The 24,740-nt window shown below is 38.3% G+C and overlaps 1 protein-coding gene across 16 annotated transcripts; it reads left to right on the forward strand.

The window, feature by feature from the left end:
* The first annotated feature begins 7,685 nt into the window (after positions 1–7,685).
* CCDC82 (coiled-coil domain containing 82) lies at positions 7,686–23,568 on the forward strand. 16 transcript variants are annotated; one of them, XR_011138716.1, is made up of 9 exons: positions 7,687–7,776; positions 8,388–8,940; positions 9,587–9,806; positions 10,992–11,084; positions 13,188–13,312; positions 14,149–14,319; positions 19,542–19,757; positions 20,565–20,750; positions 21,297–21,409. XR_011138716.1 is itself a non-coding variant. In XM_068930412.1 (9 exons), exons 2-9 carry the CDS (start codon positions 8,395–8,397, stop codon positions 21,360–21,362), a joined length of 1,488 nt encoding a protein of 495 aa, XP_068786513.1. In that variant the 5' UTR covers positions 7,687–7,776; positions 8,388–8,394; the 3' UTR covers positions 21,363–23,568. The 16 variants fall into 16 exon arrangements, 14 of the variants coding, with proteins under 14 accessions (XP_068786518.1, XP_068786513.1, XP_068786509.1 ...); XM_068930412.1 differs by lacking the exon at positions 19,542–19,757 and adding an exon at positions 14,958–15,038 and having other exon boundaries at positions 21,297–23,568; XM_068930408.1 differs by lacking the exons at positions 19,542–19,757; positions 21,297–21,409 and adding exons at positions 14,958–15,038; positions 21,686–23,568.
* Positions 23,569–24,740: the final 1,172 nt, after the last annotated feature.

Below are 24,740 nucleotides of genomic sequence, written 5' to 3' on the forward strand. Positions count from 1 at the left end.
CAGGGTCAATTTTAACTAAACTAAATATTCTACAGGCCTAAGAGAAGGCAGAAACTGTAGCTAGTTTAGAGCGTAAATCTCTCCAGCTGCAGGAAATATTATCAGCACTAATCATCTCATCATGTTCAAGCAGAGTAAGTGGTCACCCTGGATTTGCCTGAATGTGTACATAAGGCAAGTTTTCTTTGGATGAAATCGCCTTTATAAGCACAGGAGTTGTCTACTGTATGTATTTAATTTTTTAGGAGCTTCTCCCAATCCCTTTTACTTCCTTCAGCTCTCCAGCTAAAATGCTGAGATAACAGCCAGTGTTTCCTAGTTGTATGGAGCTGTCAGAGGAAGAAGGAAATGATTTAATAACTTAATGCTAGAGAGTTTTTTTCTGCCAACATAACAATCAGATTCCAAAGTTCTCTGGGATTTGATTCACGATGTTTACAAAAATGTGGTTGTGTGACCTCTGCTTATCATAGTAACCATAAATAACTGTCTGTGTCCCCCTGCTCCTCTCAGTTTCCTTTATCCACCCTCTGCCTCTTACTTCAACCTTAAATTGTGCGTTCTGAGGAACAGAGACTATTATCTTCTTGCAACGAACAGCTAACACTGCAGGGCTGTGTCTGAACCTGTAGGTGCTTTTCTAACACAAGTAATGAATATTCAAGATAGTAAGTGACTTGGAACTGAAATACCCTTTGTGTGCATCCCCTGCAAATAGTTAAGATCAAACTATTGTGTTTTGAATTATACTAACACATGGGCAAAACACGGATCCAGTAATCGTGCAATTACATTCTAATGTTCCATCCTGTGCTATTCTGTTTACAGATAATATTAAGTACTTTGCAGATATGATGCTCGGAATTTAATATGTAATTTTAACTATTATTTTTACTAACTTTGAATGTTTCATGCTTAACTTTAACGAAGCCAACAATTACTACTCTAAGAGAAGGGTAATCTCAAAATATAAACTAGTCCTGAAGTAGGCACCTTATATGAAGTCAAAAATCCATAGCATTGCATGATACCATTTCTTCACATGGAAGAAATTCATATTTGTTTATATGAGCAATCATAAAAGTCTTAAGGAAGTTTTTCATTATTTAAGTTCACAATTGTTTATGTAGCTATTCTTTGAACTTGTGTGACAGAAAAAGAGAAATTTATTTTCTGATAGAAGAAATTTGTTTAAATATTTTATGGGAATTTATAAAAAGCAATAATCATAGATTTGTTAATAAGTTTTTTAGTAAACCCACTTACCAAAAAAGGTAATATAAGAGACTTTCAAACAAATGAAAATTAAAGTTAACATTAGTTTTAATGTCAAGCTACTGGCAATTATCCATATCTAAGAAAAGCAACTTTCTCAGCGATCCCCACCAAGAACTTTTTTCCCTCCCACAATTTCCCCCTGTGCTTAAAAAGTAGCCAAATCAATTCTTAAACATGTGTAGCTAAAATATAAAATGCCAGTTAATGAATTGCGGACCCCTAGATCTGAATGGGAAAGTATGCCACATATGCTTAGATAACATCAGAAATAGAAAAGTCCTGGGAAAGGAACTTAGCAACGACATTAGCCTAAGAAATCTAAGATAAAATCTAGCTAAGGCCTCTGAGGAGCACAGGTCTTTGAGGCCTTTCACATGACCAATTTATTTCATCATTCACAGTGTTTGGAGGCAATTCAGACTGTGATTGCTGACTTAAGTGGCATTTTTTTCAGGACTGTTTCACCTTGCTGGAAATGCTGATGTTTTGCACTAGCTACTATTTGGCAGTGTGGGAAAAAGTGACAGAGATTAGGATATTTTATGGTCTGCATAATCTCCGAGGAAGGGGATTACTTCAGCACCTGAGATCCTGCATTGGCCTCAACCTACTGTCCTTTGGTTTTGATAATTTCAAGAGAGAAATTCAAGACAGAACATTTCTGTAATGCACTTTCAGCCAGGTCAGTAGTTTTCCGGCTGGCTTACCAGAGCCTGCATCCCTACCTTAATATCATGTAGCTGGGCTTGTGTGATCTCAAAAGCTATTTCTGGAGGGAAGGAATGAGCATGCAATAAATGGGAGGGGAATCGTTACATACAGAGTGAAGTAGAGAGAGAAAGAGAGAGAGAGAAAGAGAAAGAGAAAGAGAGAGAGAGAGAGAGAGAGAAAAGGAGAGAAAAGAAAGAAAGAGAAAGAAAAACTACTCATTCTTTTCTCTGTGTTGATCTTTCAAGGTACAATTCTGCGGGAATGAAGCCAGTGGAACCTTTGCCACTGGCTTCACTAGGAGCAGGGTAAGACCCAAAACTCATAACCTATCTGCAACTGTTTTGATATCTGTATCTCTTCTGGTGCCAAAGACCTGAATATAAAAAATAACAACATCAGAAAAAAGAGATTTAATTGCCTTTCAAAAAGAAAATCTTGGAGGAAAAGAATGAGTAGCCCTGGGATCAGACAGTCCTTTATTCCGACTTTGCTATTATGCAAATGAATTTAATAGTTTTCTAACCCTTACAGCTATTATATGTAAATTGCCAGCTCTTTACATCCCTTTATGGATGATTGTTGTGTCATCTGCATTCCCTCGCTTAAGTAAGAAATAAACGGTATAGTAAGAAATGAGATGTAGTGATGTCAATTTATTTGCATAGACTTTAATATTCTCCTTGTAGTGCATGCAGCTGAGGTTAACCAGTCAGATAGTCTCATCATTATTGTTTAAGTACTTTCTTTGTGGTTTTTTTCCCTGATCTGAAAACTATGAGCAAATCAGAAATGCAAGGAAACACACAAAAGAAGGCTTTTAATAGTTCTTCATCAAGCCAGGCCAAAAATGAAGGCTAAGTTTACATTTGAAAGGCTTTGCTGGGGTAGAGGTTGTGGTATATCGTTGTGGCAAAAAGTTAGCGTAGATTCAATTTACAAAAGCAGAGAAACACTTTGGCCACTACAGTTTATTCTAAGCATTCCTTGTTTCTCCTGCCCCAAGTTAAATAAACCAGACTAGCTGAAGTGCAGTTTTATGGGTGGAACTACATGTGCTGTAGGCAATTTTAATAGTATAGCTATTCTGGTCACACATCATGACTCATGATATTCTTCCTGGCAAGAGTTTGTACTGTAGCTAGAGAACTGCTGCCAAACAATGATATCTGGTTCACGACAGAGCAAACAAACCACCCAAAAGCTTGAAGTAAATTGTCAAAGCAACATCAAAATGAAGGTGAAAATCTTAAAAGTGAAATAAAACGTCACTCCTTTCAGTGTACATACATCCTGACCTTCCTTACGCTATTCTTGTGGATGCTTGTAAGCTATGCCTTCCGCTGTTCTTGGTCCAAAATCAGCACATCAGTGTGGTCCAGCTATGGCCCGTGCTCTCTAAACATCGATACCCTGTGAACAGGACCTTCCCAGCGCTAGAAAGGACTGCTGTGCTGTTATACCAGCACCTGATAAATGTCAAAACCTATTTACTCTTCAACCGTCTATTTCAACATAGGAGACTGTAATTCATACTCCTACGTGAGTGTGAAAGAGCAGGCCATTTCTTAAGTCTTACAACAGTGTAAATGAAATAAATGGAGTTATACTTAAGTGGAACTGGAGTAAAATATAGGCGATCTATATAATAAGAAGTGATATTGAACCTTAACCACTTTCTGCAATTTGCTCTGCTACTATTAGACTGTATACACTTCAGGCTCTGATGAGAAGCGATTTTAACTTCCGCACACAAATGGCAAAATAAACTACACACTTTATCAGTTATTAGGACTTTTAAATCATAGAACAAGAAGAACTCCCAAAGGCATTTCAGACAAGGGAAACATGCACATTCTCTGGCAGTTGTGATCCATCCTAAAAAACACACAAAAAACCCTTTTGTATATGAAACATGATTTCAGAATCTCATGAGACCAGAAAGCTCTCAGTGTTTCAAACAGAGATAAAATGTTAACTCCATTGGACTCTTTTGTCTGAAATTCACTCTCTCTGTGAAATTCAATCCTGTATAAAGAGCCAGAATAAGGATTAAGGACCTCATAAACCCAATTTACATCCTTAATAAGGCTTCTGTGCAAGAGTGAATTCTAGGCTCTGAGAAAAGTTGTACTATTAACAAAACTAAGCCAAATTAAAAAAAAAAAAAAAAAGAAAGCATTTAGAGTTACCCCGAAAATTACATTTATGCTGTATATAACTTTTAAAATTTAGGGAAAAAAATCTTTTAAATTGAGATGAAAATTCTTAAAAATGTGAATGGAACTAGAATCCTCAAACACACTGTCCAGAGAAATTACGATTATAACCATTAAGGTCAATTTATCTGTTGCTACTGGCTAAAGAGCGATAGTAAAAATGATAAGAATCATGTCAAAGTCAGTCAGCAGCTGCCAGGGCTTCTGGGCAGACTCAGCATTTGCAGGAATTTCTCCTAAAATTAGGAAGAATGCTCCTCCATTTAAGAAGAATAGGAGGCCCCGAAATGCAAGATAATAACAAGTCTCCTGTAATATCCTCTCCATGAAGTCCATCAGAGGATGAGTTCAACAAAGACAAATGAACAAATGAGAGAAAGAACAAAAAGGACGAGAGAAAGGAAGATCAGCACGTACTCGGATTCTCTGCTCCAGGCATAGAGTTACTTGGTGGTCTCCTTATGAGTCCTTGCAGCTCCTTCTGGTGATAGAAAAGTTTTAGACTATTGTCCATTTAGTTTATGTCTGTCTATTTAGTGCATGAGCTAAATGGACTGAGGAGTGCGTACAGTGAAGGGACAAGGAGTCCCTACTGGATGTATGCCAGGGAACAGTGAAAAGGATAGTCCTTCCTCAAGATCTGGGATGGTGAACTGGTTCGTGCCTGCTGAAAATTGATTTAAAAAAGCATTAGAGCTTGTTGTCATTGATTCCTCGGCTAATTTTCTTGGTGTCAAACTTACCAGGGGCTTGCTGTTACTGCTCTGAGAATCTGGTGGTATCCATTGGGGAGTAAGAGACAGCCTGGTGGCTGCACCAGCTCCAGACTGCCTAACTTCCCTTTCAGTTCTGTAACATTGAGGGGCACTCCTCTTTAAAAAATGAAAAAGACCTTTGTGCTTTCTTTTTCTTTTTCCTTCAGCTGAGGTAAATTCCAGCAGTTATTACTTGTGCCTGAGCCAGCAAAATGCTGTAACGCTCAATATGCCTGGGAACCCTAAAGGGTTTCCAAATGCTGCAGCCGTGCACTAAACAGCCCCTGGAAAATGAGGGTTCAGAGCTCTCTGTTGTTTACCTTAGGGAAAGGAGAATACGCCACCCAGGAAGGGTCCGTTTTATGGAAAGGATGTTCATATAATCGTGTAGGTCAGTGATGCCTTCCTACAACAGTTCAAGCTTTACAGACACTGCTCTGTGCGAGAGTAGCGGTAGCCAGCCCACAGACTGGCCGCAGAGCACCAAGGCAAATACCAAACAGTGACGGTAGCTAGCAACAGCAGCGGCTAACGGGAGCAGCTACTTAAAACAGATCAAAATGTCCAATATATTCAATTCTCTATTATCCGAAATCGTAAGGGTGGGGACTGGAATAGAAAATAGAAGAACAGAAAACTCAATACGGGGGAGACGCTGTAGCCACTTAGATATCTTCACATGGCATAGTGATCCCATAAACCCAATATAAAATGCCCACGGTGCAAATGAAAAACAATTATATTTATTGTTTATGAGACAGGTGAATTTGCATAATTTGTAGGAGAACTTTTGAGTGCAGCTTTGAGGAAAACTGGCCTGTTTGGAAAACCTGTGACTCCAGACTGGAAGTCTGCTTCCGAAATCTGAGCGCACAACAGGACCGCACAGTATTGACTGACCTAGAACTGGGACTATATGCTGAATTGGGACTATATGCTTACCCGAAAAATTATCAGAAAAATCAAGATCTTTCAGCATTGTGCATAGGAAAAGGTGCTCAGCTGTCCTTCAGAAGTCTTCCTTCTTATCTGAAATTCCTCAAGCCATTTAAGTAAAAAAAAAAAAAAAAAAAAACAAAATTTGTGTATGTTTACTTTAGAAACCCATATGCTGTATATTCTTTGGAGTTACGTTTCTCCCGCGTGCTGTGTACTGCAAGTTTTGCTTCATGGCTTTTATCACTAGGTGGCGCCATTAGAAGCGAGAATCACGATGGAGACCAGGGAGCGAGTAGCAGCCTGGTGATGTCAACTTCCACCACAATTTGAGGAAACATTAAATCCTAGGTAAATTCTGCTGCATTATTCACTTATTGACTTTAAATGTAAAGCAATTAAAAGCAATGAGAGCCCAGGGCTATAAGCGCCTTAATGCAATATAATCCTTGAAGTATAACCGTTTTAATGCTTGCCATATAACCGTTTCAGGGGGAACTCAACCCACCATGTACATAAAACACCCGTCCACACTCTTTTAACAACATGAGAACTATGTGAAATCCATAGCAGTGCTATGCAGATAAGATGAGAAGGAACAGGCCTTCATTTCCAAGTACCTATCCTCGTTGTGATTTCATTATCACCCATTTTTAAAGAAGTAGATGGAGAGGTTTACAAGGTTAAGAAGCATCAGTGCAAATAATGTCAGCGTGAGCTCCAAGGTAGCACTAAGTCACTACCATAGACTAAGCAAAGCAAAGCAAACTAAGCACAGAGAAGCAAACCCAATACATTTTTTTTTTTACTAAAATGCATCTGTAAAAATATCTGTGTGGAACCGTAACAGAATCCAGTATCCTAATCAGTAGACATTTCAAAAAGACAAACAACAGAGCGTCATTATTGTAACTGTTGATAGTGACGCATTTACTGAACCAGAAAGTAAGTTGGGGTCTTTTGGCAGTGAAACTAATGCAACTCGGTTCCTTACGAATGTATTATATTCCCCGCATTTTAGCCAGCCTCTGGTTACTCACGCGCTAGGAAAACACCACAGGATGGAGAGTCCCGCCGCGTTGCAGGAGGCGTCGGAGCGGCTCCCGCCCCGGGGACGCACGCCGCACGGAGACCCGAGGACGCCGTGAGCGGGCAGAGCCCTCCGAAGCGCGGAGACATCGCGGGGATTTCCGCTTGCAGCCTGCTGAGCCCCAAACCTCTCCATGATTAAGGCCGTAACGATCTTCTCTGCAGCCTGTTTTCACGGCCCCTGTGATTTGGGGGTTGGAAGTAACAAATTTGTTGGGTTTGCCCCCAAGATAATGGAGAAGATCACTGGCAACTCTGAAGAACTGCTTTTGAGCAGGGGAAGCCCCAGATTTGGCTGATTTTTGGTGACCTGCAGCCATAACAACTGGCTGGGGGCTCTTGGCGGGCTCCCTGGGGCGGTCAGGTACCTCACTAGCGCATAAATTTGCCTCAGCCGTACATCTAGGCTGGGCTGAAATGTGATCACATATGAACCATCTCACTCTAAGGCTATGTGGGACATGTGAGACGTGGCCTTTCGCTTTGCCCTACGGGAAACTGAGACACAAAAGGAAAAGGAGGTGCTTTACGGGAAGGCGGCCTGCGGCGGAGGGAGGCCTCGAACCCGGACCTCAGCATCGCCAGCACGGCGCGCAGACTGGAATGCCCGGAGGAGCCGTAGGCGCACCACGTGACACCTCCCGACCGCGAGCAGTTCCGTAAACACGCGCGCTGGGCTGAGTGACAGCGAAAAGCAGCCAATCGCGGCCCGCGGGGCGCGTGGGGGCGGTGACTTCCCCTCGGGCGGCTCGGGCTCGGGCGCGGGACGGCGGGAGCCGTTAACGGCAAAAGTAACGGCTGCTGCGCGAGCCGCTGGCGGGGGGCGCGGAGGCGGCTTCGCGTGCACGGTGGCGGCCATGGCTGCATTAGCTGCTGGTAGCGGGGTACGGGGACGGGCCCTCCTTGTCCCGGCCTGGCCCGCTCTGGAGAGCCGCCAGCAGGCCGTGCCCGGCCGGGGCGCGGCAGCGGGGCGCGGCTCGCCTCGCCTCGGGGGCCCTTCTGCCGCGTCGAGTCTTGCGGCGGGGCAGGCGGGTGGGGGTAGGCCCGGCCAACCTGTGCGGAGTGGTCTCTGTCCAGCTCTCTGCCTCGGCTGTAAGCCTCCAGTGTTGGGGGGTGGGGGGGGATGATGGGTTCTTTAGCTGCACTTCAATCCTGACTTTCCTAGTTCATTCGGGCAGGGGGTGAGCACCCTTGCTCTTATACGTGTTTTGGGTAAGGTGTGTGCTCCTGAAATTATTGTACGTGCTGCTTTGTTTGGTGTTGATTTCTGTTTGACTCTATCCATATTATTAGGTCATAGATGTGCGTGGTAAAAAGTGCAGACTGTTGAACTTTTTTGAAATGACATGATATAATAGGTACCGTGTTTTACTGGTTTGTGTGTTTTGGTGTATTTTCACAGCTTTCCAATGGAGATAAAAGCAGCTGCCAAAAGATATGAAACAAGGAAGAAGACGGGAGGAACAGAGCAGGCATCCAAATCCCGAGTTGATTGGAGACGCACTAAAAGGGAGATCATCTTGCTTGACAGCGGTGAAGAATCGTCATTTACCTCTGACGATGAAGGATCTGCCACATCAGAAGAGGAAGTAGATGAAAAAGATGAAACGATTGTGAAGAATAGCCTTTCAGATGATGAAAAGAAAAGCCATAACGGGGCAGTAACAGAGGATGCTGAGGATGAGCACATCGTGCCTGGGAAGCGTAAAAGGCCAAGCACTTCTGTACTGTTTGACAGTGATGAAAGTGAAGACAGCGATATCCTTGTTAGAAAAGTTTTTGCTAAACGCCACTGTATAATGGATGAAGATGAGAGTTCCCAAGAACAGCAACCTGATAAAAACTGCCTTGCAGAAAATATTTCTACTAATAGGAAAGAGAAAGTGTTAGCAAAATTGAAAGAACTTGCAAGACAAAGAGCTACTCGGACATCCTATAATAGTGAATGTTGTGAGGTCTGCATTTTATCTTTGAAATTCATTTGGTGAAAGTTCTGAATGTGGGGGAAGAAGGCTAATAGAGATCAGTCAGTGGGGTTTTTATTTTGTATTGATTTTTATTAATGACAGATTAGTAATTCCTTCATAATATAACAGGTTTTTTTATATTCACATGATAACAATGCTGTCTGTTGACACTATTAACTTGAGTTTAACTTTCGTCACTGGGGATTTAAGAATTTCCTTTTATTTGCGCTTTCAGGCATTCAGATGTCTAAGCAGCTTAGAATGCAGGTATCTGTCTTCCCTACATAGTCAGAAAGGAAAAGCGTCTTTAACATTACTTCTCCCTTTTTCCGTGAAGGAGAGACACGTGAAGGGATTAGCAAGTGATATTTATCAAGAAGCAAGATACCTGTTGAAGTAACTTAGGGATCTCAAGGTAGCTTAATTCCTACAGATAGACTGAAAGTACATGTAAATGAGTGATTTAAAGCTGAGAATAACATTCATGTAGTACAGAATCATGCATTTTTGGAACTGTATTGTTTCTTGTTGATTGAACAAATGGTGTTAGAAGGTCAAAAATCTTGTATATAAAGTTGTGCAAATGTTGACAATACTTAATTTACTTTTGAAATCTTTTTTAAAATTTGATTAGGATTCTAATGCTGAAGTAGAAATAGAGGAGGAATCACCCTCTGATTTGCCCTTCCCACCAGCAGAAGATAGTGAAACTGACGACGATAGCATGAAAGATTTTATAGTTGATGATGATGAAGGTGATGACGACACAGAAGACATAAAGAGCGAAATCCAGCCACAACAGAAAGAGCTAGGTGTATCAAATAGCCAGTTGCTGGCATACTACGTCCCACACTGTAAGATTAAAATAAGTGGCAATTAAATATTCTCATGTCGATTGTATTGCTGTATTACATATTTATATATTGTAAATACAAAGTAATACTGTGTAGTAGGGTATGGTAGCTTAAAAGCAGAAATTTCTGAAAGGTTTTAATTTGTCTTGGAAGTATTTTACTTTCCACAGTAAACTTTTACAGTCCTTACATGTCTTATTAAAGGGAGGGTATAATTTGCAGGGGGTGGGGAACCGTATTACACAGATATTTGAGTTCGTCTAATTTAGCGTGAAGTAGGCTGCCCATAATGTAATCATTCCTGTTGAGACCTAAAATGATCATCCTCCATCTTGTTTTACACTTAAGGGCAGCTCTGTTAATTCTATCTGAATTTTGTTCTGGGGAGTGACCTAAAATTCTCATTGACACTTTAATTGCATATAGCATTCTTTACTTTATCAGGAGTTCTGATTTTGGGTTTTATGGGCCTTGTTTGTTTGTTTGTTTGTTTGTTTGTTTTTACTTTATGGAAGTGAGACTTAGGAGCACAGGTCGCTGGGAGTTTTTGAATCCATTGGCTAATTTCATCCAAACTGCACAGAGAGAGAATTTTTTTCAAGATGATCAGGTTGCTACAACTTTTGTGAAAATTGATATCTGGCTGGAGGAGAGAGACTCGAACTAGAACTTTTCACTAACTCTCTTCTTACATAATTTGTTGGTTAGAAGCAGGAATGTACTGATCCATGGAAGCATAGGTTGTCACAGGCATTTGTGGTATTTTTTCCCCAGTAAAAACATGAGCAGAATTGTGTTTATTTGAAAGAAAGTTAAGAAAAAAACCCATAAGCCTGGCCTTCTCTGGATTTCAGTATTTCCTGCAGTTATTTGAAAAATTTATTCTCTTCTTTCAGTGTTTGATGGTAAAAGTTTCTTACTATGCATTCCTCCCTGATGAAAGGACACGTGGGACTTTAGGACATGCTGAAATTCTTTGGGGGTCTTTGGGATCATTGAGGGGAAAAGCAGGATTTAAAAGCAGGATCTTAAATAAGCATTTGGATGTTGTGTATTAAAATTATTTTAAAATCCACGTTTAAAAGATTTTAAAATTCTCAAATAATTTAATGAAAAAAGTATTTATTTTACAGGAATTTTATCATTATTAACTTTTTTTTCCTGATTTTATTACCTTCTTCCCAGTGTCTCGCTGTAGTCATTACGTACACTTCCAAAGAATAGTAAAGGCCTTCCTCATAAATGCAATTGATGACACTTTTCTGAACTCATTATATGGTAAGTATATTACATTAAATAGTATAATAGTGTGTGTAAAGTTATATGGACAAAGGCAGTTATTCTTGGAAAAGATATGCCTAACGATTAGAGTATGGGATTGAGAGTTAAAATTCCTGAGGTCTGTTCTTAGTTTTGTCTGTGTAACCTTGGGAAAATCTTATCTGAAATGGGTAATCTTGGAAAAGTATATGGACTTGATTCTTTTTAGCCCAGAAGTTACTCTGAGACTTAAGGAAATGTTTCTGTGTTACTGAGCAGTAGTAACAGTTCCGGGATGAAGGAACAATTAACTTCAAAGTACATATCTCAGTGGAAGCCTTGCAGAGTTCAACTGATTTCTCAGAATGTCTCATGCCTCGTAGCTTCTTCTGAGGAATTTGATGGAAAATAAATAATGGTAGTTATAAATATTACTGCATATCTGAATCTATTGTTTTCTAAACATTTATGCTTTGAGGTAAGGGAAATAAGTTTCAGCTACAATCAGTACTCCTTGGCTTGTTCTTACTGAGGAGATGTTTTTTGGCATTTGACCTAGTGGTGCTGATTGACAACTTTACACATAGCTTCAGAAACACCATAGCAATGGGATTAATGAGGGGACTGTCAGTGTCAGGTTGTGGAAGGAGTCAGCTGAATGCCAGACAGAGGAGTTGTTGGTGTTATCAGGAAATAAGGGAGAATGGAAAAACTGAAGTGCACACTATAAACTGGAAATCTTCCTACAGAAAATGTGTATTCTTGGAGTTAAAAATGTCTTTCATCTACCACTACTATTTCTTTCAGGTGTTTTTTGTTTTGTTTTGTTTTCTTCTGTTTTTTTAGCAAGTGAAATCAAGATTATAAAGTATAGTAGGTAAATTTCACTATAAAATCTTGTGACTAGATTTATGTTGTAATAGCTTTTTTCTATTTCAAATTGTATCTGCTGTACAAGACTGACAACTTATAGCTAAGGTGGAAGCAGATCAGCTGTAAGGATGGTTGGAGGTTGTGTTGTATCTTTCTGAAGAATGTTATGTACTGTGAGCATAGCCTAGCATTACAGTGACATGTTTTTAGAACACAGAATGGATTTTTTGAGTCCTGCAAGTAAACCTTTTAGTTCGAATTAAAAGCGGCTAGTTTGCCATTGCAGTTCAAGCTTACTCTTTCTTGTAAATTTGTTTTATGTGAATTTGTTTATTGTGATTCGTTTATGGTCTAGCACAGCCTCCTCAAGCTTTCAGTATAGCTGGCTTTTACTGAAATTGTATGTGCAAGGTATATTTGGAAAAAAAAAAATTGTAATTATGGTAGTTAAAAATAGCTGGTTTTAAATAGAAAGCTGGACCACTCGCTCGTGGTCCTTTTTATTTTGTTTCTTTGATAACAGCATTGCTAAAAGACTAGGGAAGGTAACTGACTTAATTTGCATGTCTGTACATGCTGAAGCCCTGGACAGTATATGTTGATGAGATTCGGCCTAAACCTGTGAAACCTCTGTTTAGCTCCTGGAGTCCAGCGCATATTTGGGAGACAATTGTGGAGGAGTGGTAATTTTAGTCATTTTCATACTCACTTATTTCTTTTGCTTGGGTATTTGGAAGTATTTATGCTGCCTAACTATAGGCATCTAACAGTGCTGCTGAAGTTCAAACTTCAGTCTCTGTGTTCCTTACAAGTGAAAAAAGGGAAAAGAATTGTCAAAATTTCTGCTGGAAAGCAGCTCGGAGCAGTTTGTTTTCATTGATTGCAACCTCCTACCTTGTACGTTATAAACACCCTTTATAAACTGGACAAAAGGCAAGAATATTTTTTTTTCTTTTCCATGCTTTTGAATGAGATTGAGCAAATGGTTCTGCATTTGGGATGACAGCTTTTCACCTTGACCTTGATTGCAGAGTTTCTTTGTGTAGCTCTCGCGATACAGACTTTTAAATGTATCCATTTATTAAAGATGCATGGACCACTTGAATGAGTAGTAAATGTATTCAATAATAACCTATTGAAGTCATCCATAGTTCTTTGTACATAGAATTATAATGTCCCTGAAAAAGTTTTTGAGGAAACGTACAATCTAAGATGGTCAGCAAATTAGTAATGACTCTCACTGAACAGATGGAACAAGACAAAAGAAGTATGCACAAGATATGTTAACCTCACTTCATTATTTGGATGACCGCTTCATTCAGCCTCGTCTCGAGAACTTAGTATCTCGAAGTCGCTGGAAAGATCGATATAAGGTATGTAGCTTCCACTTTAATCAGTGAAGTGTGCTCTAGATCGTATTGTTGCTGACAGATATTTCCATGCACTTCCCTAATTCTCAGTCAAGGTACTGTAATCACCATAATTATGTTTTTTGTTGTTTTTTTTTTTTAAACAGACTCACTGCTCTTTACCTTATGTGCCTTGTTGTTATGCTTACGAATATCAGAAGTATTTTGTGTGATTATAATCAGGTAAACATTCAGGTAACTGAGATTCTTTTCTCAGTTACGTGAATGCTTCTCCTGCTAACTTAGTAGATTCCTTTTTGAGGATTTTTTGTGACTTACTGTTATAACAAAATTGCTCTCTCCCCCCCACCCCAAGATAAATCAGTACATTATAATGAACCTTCTACAACCTCAAAAATGTGAAGCTAGTATACAGTAATCTAGTTATTGTATGTGAATTAATAGAATAGTATTAGTGTTTTAGCTATGGTAATCTAAAGATCACTCTAATAATGGTGTATAGTTAGGGTAGAGATGCATATTTATGTGAAGTAGACCAACTGATACAATTGCCAAAAAAGAAAAAAGAAAGAAAGAAAGAAATAAGTGCCTGGATTCAGGAACCGTTTTTTAGTTCTGGAGAAGAATAAAAAATTAATTGAAGTACAACTGGGTGCAGTGTTGGAAAATGACTGAGAAGCTATATATTCAGAACTGAATTCTGAAAGACTGGATTCGATTCCCTCTGGTCTCTGTTGTACTAATTTTGTGGCAATGAAGGGTACTCAGCAGCTTGTTCAGGCATTTGTCAGTCTTTAACTATGGAGATTCTTTAATGTTATTTGAAATTTATTTTTCAGGAGCGTGTGGATTGTTACCCAGATGTTCGCATAATAATGAAAAATCCAAAAAGTATGTCTTGTCAGGCTTGTGAATTGAATCGGTATTGTAAGTTTGATGTGTTGCTGTCTGGAAAGCTTTATAACAGTAGAACTTTGGAAGCAGATGACTTCATGTCACATGACAAACAGGTAACTTCAGACAAGCACCCTATATAATTATTTTTAAACTTTGTCAAATGTTATAAGAAATCATATGAAGAATAGAAATCCCGTCAACATATCTAATATCTGTAATGTTAGAGGCAAGGGTTGAGTTACTATACTTCTGTGTCTGAATTTCTATTCAGTTTTCAAATGTGAGGACCGGTTTGCAGTTTGGAGGAGTATAGTCTTTGATTTGGCTAGGAAGTAGGTTTTGAAGGAAGGAAGGAAGGATTTCCTTCCTGTGAAATATAGAAGGAAGAATAGAGGTGTTCCTCCACCTTCCCCTTACCCCTTGGAGAAGAGACTGCAAAAAGTATCCTCAAATAAACCTGAAGTTTATCAAAAAAAAAAAAATTTGATACGTTTCTATGGCCTTTCTTTTTGCCTTCATCACAATGATTGGGGTGCTGTTTCCTCCCCAGTCTTGTCACTTAATGTTAGTACCTGTTATAGCGCATGTACTTGTACTGCAGGGAGTAGTAGCAAGTGTTTTAAACCATGAGCTGAACCTTTTGATAAAAAAGATAAAGGATTTCAAAAATGTGATAGGGTTCATTGATAACTATTGCCTTCAAATCAAAATTGACATTTGCCTCAATTTTTCTCATGTTTCAAATATACAGTCTGAGTCTCATCAAGAGCGAGAAGGGAACTACATAAGTAGCATCCTACACACATGTGACTCAGCACGCTTGTCCTTTGAGGTGGGTGAGGAGGCAGCCTGAAATCAACCAGGCTAACAGCACACATGAAGATTCACATACTAACCTAAGTTCTAGTGCAAGCACTCATCTGTTACTTCTAAAGTAGGATTTTTGTCAGAGAGCATTAATAGAGGATGCATATCTTAGCAAAAATCAGCTGTCATACTAAAGAAACTGAGCAACGCTCTGAATGTGCCTGGCATTCCTGGTTTTTACCAAATACCTGCGAAATGCTATGACTTTTTTTTCCCCCAGTCTTAAATAGATCCTATTTCCTTGTGCCAGGAATCTGATGCTTTAAATGAGGAATGACACTTACTTTAGGTTTACATCTATTTTAGATACCAGAATGCTTTTCCATTTAAATTACATCACTGGAAAGCCCTTCACCTTTGTGTGTGCCTATAATGCCCTTAAGGCTTTCCCAACAGGAGCCTTGCATTGATCAGCTTTCAGAAGTGTTGCAAAAGTAGCTTTCTGTATAATGGACCATCATCTCCATTGAATGATTTTGTTTTCTACCTTGCTGCAAATAAGTTTTGTTCTAGAGGGTCAGTAGGCTTTCTAATTCTATGCCTCCTACTCTAGAATTTGGAGCCTGTGTGCGTGCACTACATCTGTTCTCCTTTGCCCTAGATTAAGCATAGTAATGCCACTGTCAGAAATTCTCATAGTCCCAGTGTGGCCCTTGTCAGGATTTACTGCTTCCTTCCTTAGACATTTTCATGTCTGCTATTTCCCATGTAGCCATGCACCCAGGACAAAGTATCTTGAAATCTCAGTTGCATTGACACTATAAATTGTTAATCTTATTTTGAGAAGACTTGTTCTTAATGTAGTACAATATGTTCTATTAGGGCCTTTTTTTCACTGCTGCATTATCAGAACAACTTATCCAAATTGGAAAGTGTTTCTGTTCAGACAATCTTGCATCCTCCTCTGTCCGTTGTCTTTACCAGGACATTGTGAATTGAATTTTTTTTTCTGAATGAAAAACATCTTTCAGATTGTTAGGTAATGTTGCACTAGGCAGTCGCTTTAGATGAATGAGCGGTCAATTTTGTTGTAATTCACAACTGAGACTTTTGAAAATCTTGAATTTTAAGACCTTGGATGTTCATCACCTCTTAGTATAAACTCAAAATGCACACAATTTGTCAAGTACAAAATATTGCTGCAGTTGTATCCCAAGTTATTATGCAAGTTACGAGTTTCTTCCCTTTCAAGGATGTGTAGCAGGTGAAATCCTTTGCTTTGTATGAGTAAGAATTTTTGAATACAGCTGAAGTTCTTCATAGCATTTCCTAGAAAAAAAAAATGTTAGCACAATATGTATTCATAGCATGTTTTGGAATGGGATATAACAATACTTCATACATAACAATAAGGTGAAACTCTCCTTACTAAAGCTCAGGCCAAATTTGCATCCCTGTAAATATTCCAGCTAAGAGATCTGAGGAATGTCAGTGTGACTGTCGTTATGGCGTCGTCATATTAGCCTCTATGCGTAATGCATAATCTAGAAAAATCTGTGCCGTCGGTTCTCTTAAACAGATTACAAAAACTTATGAGCGTTACTTGCTAATTCTCAATTTTGATGACTCTGCATGTGCATGAAAATTAACAGGGCTAGGATATTCCAGCAAGGCTTTTCCCCTAGTTTGTTGAAGGAAAACAGTAGGTCCTTAGGATGTGGGGAGACAAGGTGGCTTTGAAATTGTCCTGGTACTAATACTGCAGTACACCATACATACTGTTCATGCGTATAGTCATTATTCTTCCTTACGTCTGGATCTGTAATGTAGTTCATTACTTTATAAATCAGATTTTCGTGGGAAGGATGTGCCTCACCTAAGCAGAAATAGTAAGTGAAATAGCACAAGAATTTAATCTTTACTCAACTTTCAGTTTAACCCCAGAAATAACAGCAACCGTCCGCTCGCTGCTGTCCATATTTTCTGCCGCATAAAGCACTGGCTATTTTGCACTTTAAAAAAAATCTTGAAATGTCCTATAAATTTTGAAGTTAACTTGCTAGTTCATTGTTTTCCTTTTCTGCTCAAGAGTAGAAGACGAGAATTTTTTTTAGTCTGGATAGCCCAGCATATGTTGGGGTGCTAGCTATGTGCATGCTCAGTATTGCTCAGAGGCTGTAGAACAGACCCAGAGGAGAGAGCAATCTGCGGTAATTTTTAGTAGTGTCTTTCTTATGCAAGGTTCATATTCCTGTAGTGACCTGTAATTTAGCCAGCTAAAGGTTCTGTTCTCAAGTAGTCTTTGAAGTTCTGCTGGCAATGCATTGATCAACATGTCCTTTCAGTTGAGAGAAAAAAAAAAAAAAAAGAAGGGGGAGGGTAAGTGGAGTTATGTGAAACTGGCACTTCCAGAAAATAATTAACTGAAAGAGAAGACCGTTCAGCACTGATGGATCAAATTGGATGGAAATACACAGCTAGATTCTTTCTAAAGTTTTATTTGAAAATACCTGAGAGAAGTAGATGGTGAGAGAACAAAAACAGACCTCCAACTCTCTTCTTCTGCATAAAGTTTTCCTTTTCTCTCATCTCTGAAGTATTCTGCTTTGCCAGTAGGCCTGAAGAGAAACAGCTGTTCCAGTTTTGCTTAGGCTTCCAAAGATTGTTCTGTGCGCAGCTGCCGATTCTGATCCCTCCATAGTCAGAGAGAACTGAGCAGTCCAGTTATAGGTGTCTATATGCTTTTTGGTGCCCGTGTCACTGGTATTGTGCACTGTATTTTCTATTCTCAGTCTTGATTTTCTATTTCCCCTTATAGCTATGCTTAAAGGACATGAATTCAGTCATTACATTTTGTACTACTGTTAAGCTACGCTCCTGCATTCCATATAAAGTGATTTAACACAACTTTGGCTGGTGCAGCCAGCTTGAGTAGATAAGTTAAGCATTAGGATACAGTCAATGAGAAATGTGAAGGGAAAAAATTAGAATGAGTACAGTACTGAGATTCTTTCCAAAGCTGCATTCTGAAATAGCGTTGTATTTTTAGACAATCTTTCTTGCTTTAAAAGCACAATGCATAATAAGATTATGTGATAGTTAACTGTTTTCCTCTGGCACTTCTCCAACCTAGAAACACTTTGCACCTAGTCCATAAATAAACGATGAAACTCATGGCCACAAGATATTTTGGAGGCCAAAAGTACAAGTGGGTCCCAAAAGGGATTAGACAGGTTCTTGGGGAAGCTTCTTCCATGCTGTGGAACATGATAGCCAGGATGATACAGAATGTCTTAACTGTGGAGTGCTAGTAATGTCATGATCATCCTGTGTTTGACCTGCTTCTTATACTTATTTCCTAAGTATCTCCTGCTGGCTATTTTCAAAGGGAAGAACTGAGCCAGGCAGACTTTCAGTCTAATGCAGAATGGTAGCTCCTATTGTAGGTCAAATAACGTTCCAAATACTACACCTCGTTGCTTGGGATACTGGAAAGGTTCTCAAATGTTCTATGAAACACCACAGTTCAGTTCTTGATTGTTTCGGTATTTGAAATTGTACTTCTGGAAACATGAATAAATCAAGGTTATGCACTGGTGGGTATGTCTTGCACCTCAGAAGTACCTATAGTGCCAATCATAAGCCTTAGCTTTTCAGTTTTGGTGTGGGTATGAAAACAGGGCTGCATTTAGGTACATATATGTAATCATTAGCGAGCTGAACGGTAGTAATAGCAACTTTTGATCTCAAGCCAATTTAACTTTCAATTAATATTCATTTGCTGTTGCTTAGATGAAAAGCTTTTTAAGTGAGTGTGTTTCCATTGACTTTGATGATATTACACCTGTTTGTATCAGCTGAGCTACTAGTTAATATATTTAAGAATTGATCAGACTTCTTTTGTAAACTAAATATGTTTTACTGTAACTGTCATTGCCAACAAAATAGTTACTACTAGTGCCAGGTTGTACAAGTAGGTCACATGTTTTTTTGGGACTGCTTACTGATGCAATTTGGTCATGCATTACAAGCTTACAGAAAATTTGAGGTGTAAGTGTTAATTAAAATGTAACTTGCTCATATTTTAAAAGATTATTCAGATTATTACCAATGGCAGCAATAAAAGGTGCTACCTTTGTGTTTCAGAAGATAAAATCTTGCAATTTATACTATGGATAACTATATAATATGGTTAGTTAAATCTAAAATAGCAATCAAATCTCAGCTTGCATTACTGATCGAGGAACTTTGACCTTTAGCCATTTACCTCCCTCTTACTCACAAAAACAACTCAATCCAAAATGATGCTGCCCTTGGAGGACTGTAACACTAAATCAGTTTCTCCTGTATGTATCAAGAGCTGCATTTCTTTATGTAGATGTACTAATTTTGTTGCCTTGTGGGGTGGGAGCAGGGGAAGAGGAAACCTGACCTCCAAAAACCAGCCAGATGTAGATTTCTTACCTGATAGGCTTTATTGTATCTATGGGTTGAAGTAGTAATCAGTGCACCTCTGGGTCATTTACAGGGGATGGATTCCTCTTCTGATTTGCCATTGTATGTATTTAAACTTCTTCTCTTGTGGAAATGATACAAAATTTATTTCTGTGAAATGCAAGATGTCCTTAAATACAGAGGAAGTTTGGCTCCATTTCCCTCCTCACATGCCCGATTTCACATATTCTTAGTGAAGACTTAAGATTGCAGAAGATTCTTGTAACCAATATATTATTAGTATTTTAAGGTAAAGACTTTCACTGCATGACATCTTTCTATAAAATCTGAGGTTAAAATATGTCCAAATATGTACCTGTATTTAATGTTACTGCTGATTATATGTCTACTGTAATCCATGCTCTAGTTATGTATTTACATTTCTTTACATATAAACACTGCTATAAAGAAAACTGTTAAATAAAACAGTTCTGTGTTGTGCGTGAAGGTTGTGGAATTAAAACTGGTAATAACTGGGAGATGCAGAGCCTTGGTTTCTGCAGCATTATTGACTAGCTGTACTTCCCAGAACGTTACAGACTAACATTTGTATTATATAAAACCTAAATTTTCATCTTTTATTTTTATTGAAGCCAGACTGTGTATTATTTAGTCTACAAAATGCTAGAGTTGGTGTTTTATGTCCCTAGTATTACATGTAAATGTATTACATCTAAAACAAAAGTCATCAAATAATCTGTCTTCCTCTGCTTTCACAGTATGCTGTTTTTCTAAAATGCTAGTGATTTTGTTACAAAGCTCCACCAGGAGATTACAGAGATGAAAGACTACCACTTATAAACGTAGTTGTGTGCAGCTTTTGCAAGAAAACAGTGCTGATAAGCTGCGATTGCATAGACTTGTTGGCTATCTGCCTGTTCAAAAATAGTTCTGCCATGACTGTGAAAACTACGTGTTTTTACTCCATTCTTATGCACGTAGTGTCATTCTGTTTATTTCATTATTCAGAAAAATCTTACTAGAGTGACTTTAGCCATTCTTCAGATTGTCGAGATAATCACTGTTCTAAGAAAATGATTTGTTCACTTTGCTCTAGGTTTTGAAGGTTGGCACAGTGTGTGCAGATCGTACAAGAGTTTATCATGATTTGAAGCACTTCAAATACAAGTTGTACGTGGATTGCAGCTCTGTTGCTGAGTTGGATGATGTTGAGGATGAACCAGTCAAAGACACAGTAGAGCGGCTTTTCAGCCAGTTGGACGGCAGTGGATGGATTCAGAAGGTATGACTGAGTTATTTGATGTATCCTTTTGCAGTAGATAAAAGGAAGCCAGCTGAGATGAATTTTCTGGCTTAATTGATGAATCATTTTTGAATTGTTAGGTTTTGATAATAATAATTTAGTTCAACCATTCATCCAGCTATGCTGGCCCAGTCTCTCAAACAGTGGTATGCCACTGTTTTCACATAGACTTTGTTGACTTACGACATTAAGCTTTTCTGCAGCGGCACAGTGTCTGTTCCATTTGAAAGCAACAACGCGACAAGCGCAACCCGTAATTTATCAAGACCGGATAAATTAACAGGAGGTTCAGCAAGAATGTTTTACTCTGCTGTTTATGTTCAAGTGTTTTGACTTGCTCAAAAACACTTCATGGACTACTTTAAGACAACATGGAGTACGGTTGCATTTAGCAAGCCCTCACATATGTTTGCTTCTGAATTGTTATTGGCATTCTAATTATGGATTGAAGAAAAACACTAAATGCAATCTTTAATTCCATTATTAAACCTGGATAAAATAATACAGGATTTATTTTATTTGCAGAGATATGATGATCTTGAAAACTACATGAATAATGCAGATAGTTTCCAAGAAGAGAAAATGGATTGAGTAGTCATGCAGACCTTTGGAAGAGGTTTTGTAAAAATTTGAATGGCCCATTTTATCTACATGCAGTGTCCCTACTTGATCTTCAAGATTCCTTTTAGGCTGTATTATACTTAAATCTGTATGTCTGTAAATTACCGTTGAAGAATATGCTGTATCTCTTTTTTCACGTTTGTCAATAATAACTTGAAGTTTTACCAGATAATTTCTTCTAATCTTAATGCATATGTCACTTTAAATTTCCTTTTTTATTTAAAAATAGCATCTAAATAGCTGTTTATTTGTGAAATAAAATCTCTGCCTATTTATGTTGAACTGCATTGCAGAGAAGGAAGGTGCTGCAGCCTTTTGAAGTAGGAATATTTGGAACCATGAAACTATATTATACAAGAACATACGACTTGCATCGTATCTTCCCTCTTGCGTGTTATAAATTTGCAAGTAAGTCCAAGCATTTAGAATTATGATTATGATAGAAAGGAGCCAAGTGCAAAGCCTTATTCCCCCTTTAGGAATCAGTATAGACCGTTGCAAGGCAACAGAGGAAATACTGTGCAGTCCTGACTACATTTGCAGCACAAACAGTCTTTTCTCTTTTCTAGTGAGCAGGTGATGAGTCACGTTATAAGCATCATACAGACCGAATCTGAGTTAGCCTTCCAGAGGAATACTTGGGCCTGCTGTGCTGTCTCTGATAAGCAGCTGAGGCAACTTACTGAGATTTTAAATATCGAACTCATGTTCTCCAAAGATTCTGGCAACAACTTGCAGTAAGGGAAGAATTAAGAGAATGGACTAATGTAGCCATGCAAGATAAGCAGGAATTCTTCCACCGTATCTTGACAACAGAAAGTAGGAGTTACTCAGGATCACAATGCCCAGTGTACCCGAGCTGCATGAATTCAAAATCATAGTTTTGGGGGCCAGGGAAGTAGCTTTTTGAAGAGTTAAGAAGAGCTAAGTAATATTTTGTGCTGTATATAAAATTAATTAGAACGTAGATGAAGATGTGGGGCATAGGGTTTTGAATGCAATCCAGAAGTGTTCTTACCTCCTGCTGTATGCACGTACACTTACTAGGCTTTTGTGGCTGAGCAACTTTGAAAAGGAAAGATGTTGTTAGCACTCTAGACTTCTAGTAAGTTGCTCTTTCAGAAGTAAAACTAATGAAGTCTTATTTCTTACTGATTTGTCTATAATAACTCCCCATGTTCATTATGCCCCCCTATCAGGAACAGAGATTGTATGCTGATTGGCTAGGCAACTACTGCCAGATATACTGCATAATGGTGAAATTCTGTTGGTGTTTTTCTATTGGAGCTGTAATTTAGATTTGTCATTCGCTACTCTTGTGCCAGCTTTCACTGTAAGAAATGAATTACTTCTATATTTTTAACAGGTTGAAATTCAGCAGTGCATTTTTAAGAGACTAGGGTGAGCTAACATTGTCAGTCCTCTGTGTTTTTTTTTTTATATAGAGATTTTATTATTACATACACAAGATTTTCAAACTAGAATGAAAAATCACAATAAACAGCTTGACACTCGCTCTCATGTAAACCTAGGTTGAAGACACTATTTCTATACCTTAACTGTCAGTTAGATATGTAAATATCCTGAAATTTTATGTATACCTGTCTCCCTGGTTACCAAAGCTGCAAGTAACTCTGTTTTCTATTCTTTTTCCTTCACCATCCCTGTTCTTCTGGGAATGTTGGTGGAAACGCATCCGTCAACTTAAATGTTCTCAGGAATCAGTCTCAAACACATCACCTTTAGGAAAGATGAGGTTTTGATGCCCACTTCTTTCTGTTAGCAGAAAGATACCATACTACATCCTTGTTGGCTTCCCTTGAATACTAAAATAACAATTTTGTTTGGTGTAACTTTATTCTTGCAAATGAAAACGGTTTTAAAATGAATGGGTTTTGTACCACATAATGGAATTTGCTCTCTCAGACATTCCCAACATTCTTCAGTTCTCTTATCTTCTGTATTTTCTGAAAATTCTAGAGGAAAGTATGATATTTATTTTAAAATTTTGCCATCAAGATGAATGGTCAATTTCTCATTTCACAGTGTGTAAACTGATTGCTAGCAAATTAAAAAAAAAAAAAAAGTTGGAACATTTTGACTTGCTGAGTAATGATAATGTATTGAGAATACATAAATTTTGATTGAAAATTAAAGCTGGCAAATTATTGTGTGATTAATTGCACTCATTCTTGGATCTTTACCACAGCCCACACCCTTTTTCTTATCTCTTAAGCTCCTCTTTGTTCAACTAAAAAGTCTGAGCTACCTACTTCTTTCATATGCCTAATGCAATTTTTTTCCAGATCGCTTGTTTTTCTTTCTCTAACAGGGTCACAAAAGTCCTAGGAAGAAAGTGCCTCCCTAGGTTTACTAATTTTGTCTATGACATCACTATTGGGACTAAGAAAATGCCTAGAATTGACATCAGTGATTTCTATTTCAGTAGGAAACTGGCATTTGATCTGGCTTGGCAAAGCAGTGACATAATGTTTGTCTGTATATAGGCTCACTTAGATTTTGGTATTCATCTCACTGAGATTAAAGGAAGTGATAATACTTTTGTGGCTGTTGCTTTACCTGAAGAGTTTCCACAAGACAGAACGTGAAGTGTCGTTGCTTCGTGTTTACATGTGTGTCTTTACAACAGGAAATGTAAAAATTGTTTAAAGAGCCACTTATGAAAAAATTTAGGTCAGATTTTCAAGGACAGACTGGAAATGCTAATCCTTTTACAATATTTCGTGCAAAGAGGACTCTTACCTAATGAAGCTTTTGGGTGTAACAGCAATAAAAATATTTGTAATAGAAAAATTCTGTGGAAATATCTAATGGTGAGAGAAGTCAGAAATCTGATCAGTCTTTCATACTTCCTTTTTTAAATTAGAGGCTTAGAGTTGAGGTAGGAAGTGAGATGATTTTGTATTTGTTCTGATATGACATTTTAAACTGTCTTTAGTGTTAATTTTTGAATTAGTAGCTCTAATTACGATAAACTACCTGCCTTAATGAAACAATGAAGAGAGATCAGTATTTGATTAGACTTGGAGCAGGTGATAAATGAGCATACTTGAAAATTACTTCAGTTCCTATAATGTTTAAATAATCTACGCTAGTTTAAGTTTTGTAACCTGAGACTATGATAATGATAAAATTCACGTGTACGTATGCACGAGAACAGTCCTACCAATGTGATGTGCTCCTAGGAGAGAAGGCCCTTTTCAGTCCGCATTCTGTGTCCAGTTCTTACAGTGAAGAGTGAAAAGTGATTTTTGTCTCCTTGTCCTGTATTTTTTGAAAGAAAGTCATCGGTGGATCAAGTAGTAGTATGGTGAACTTCACTAGCTG

Source organism: Struthio camelus, chromosome 1 (assembly GCF_040807025.1).
Source record: "Struthio camelus isolate bStrCam1 chromosome 1, bStrCam1.hap1, whole genome shotgun sequence".
Taxonomy (NCBI): Eukaryota; Metazoa; Chordata; class Aves; order Struthioniformes; family Struthionidae; genus Struthio; species Struthio camelus.

Bases quoted from the DNA above. Each gene is read 5' to 3' on its own strand.
- CCDC82 (XM_068930408.1), top strand. From the start codon at position 8,395: ATGGAGATAAAAGCAGCTGCCAAAAGATATGAAACAAGGAAGAAGACG. The intron at 9,807-10,991 runs GTAAGATTAAAA...CCTTCTTCCCAG, and splicing joins GGCATACTACGTCCCACACT to TGTCTCGCTGTAGTCATTAC. The intron at 20,751-21,685 runs GTATGACTGAGT...ACTGCATTGCAG, and splicing joins GCAGTGGATGGATTCAGAAG to AGAAGGAAGGTGCTGCAGCC.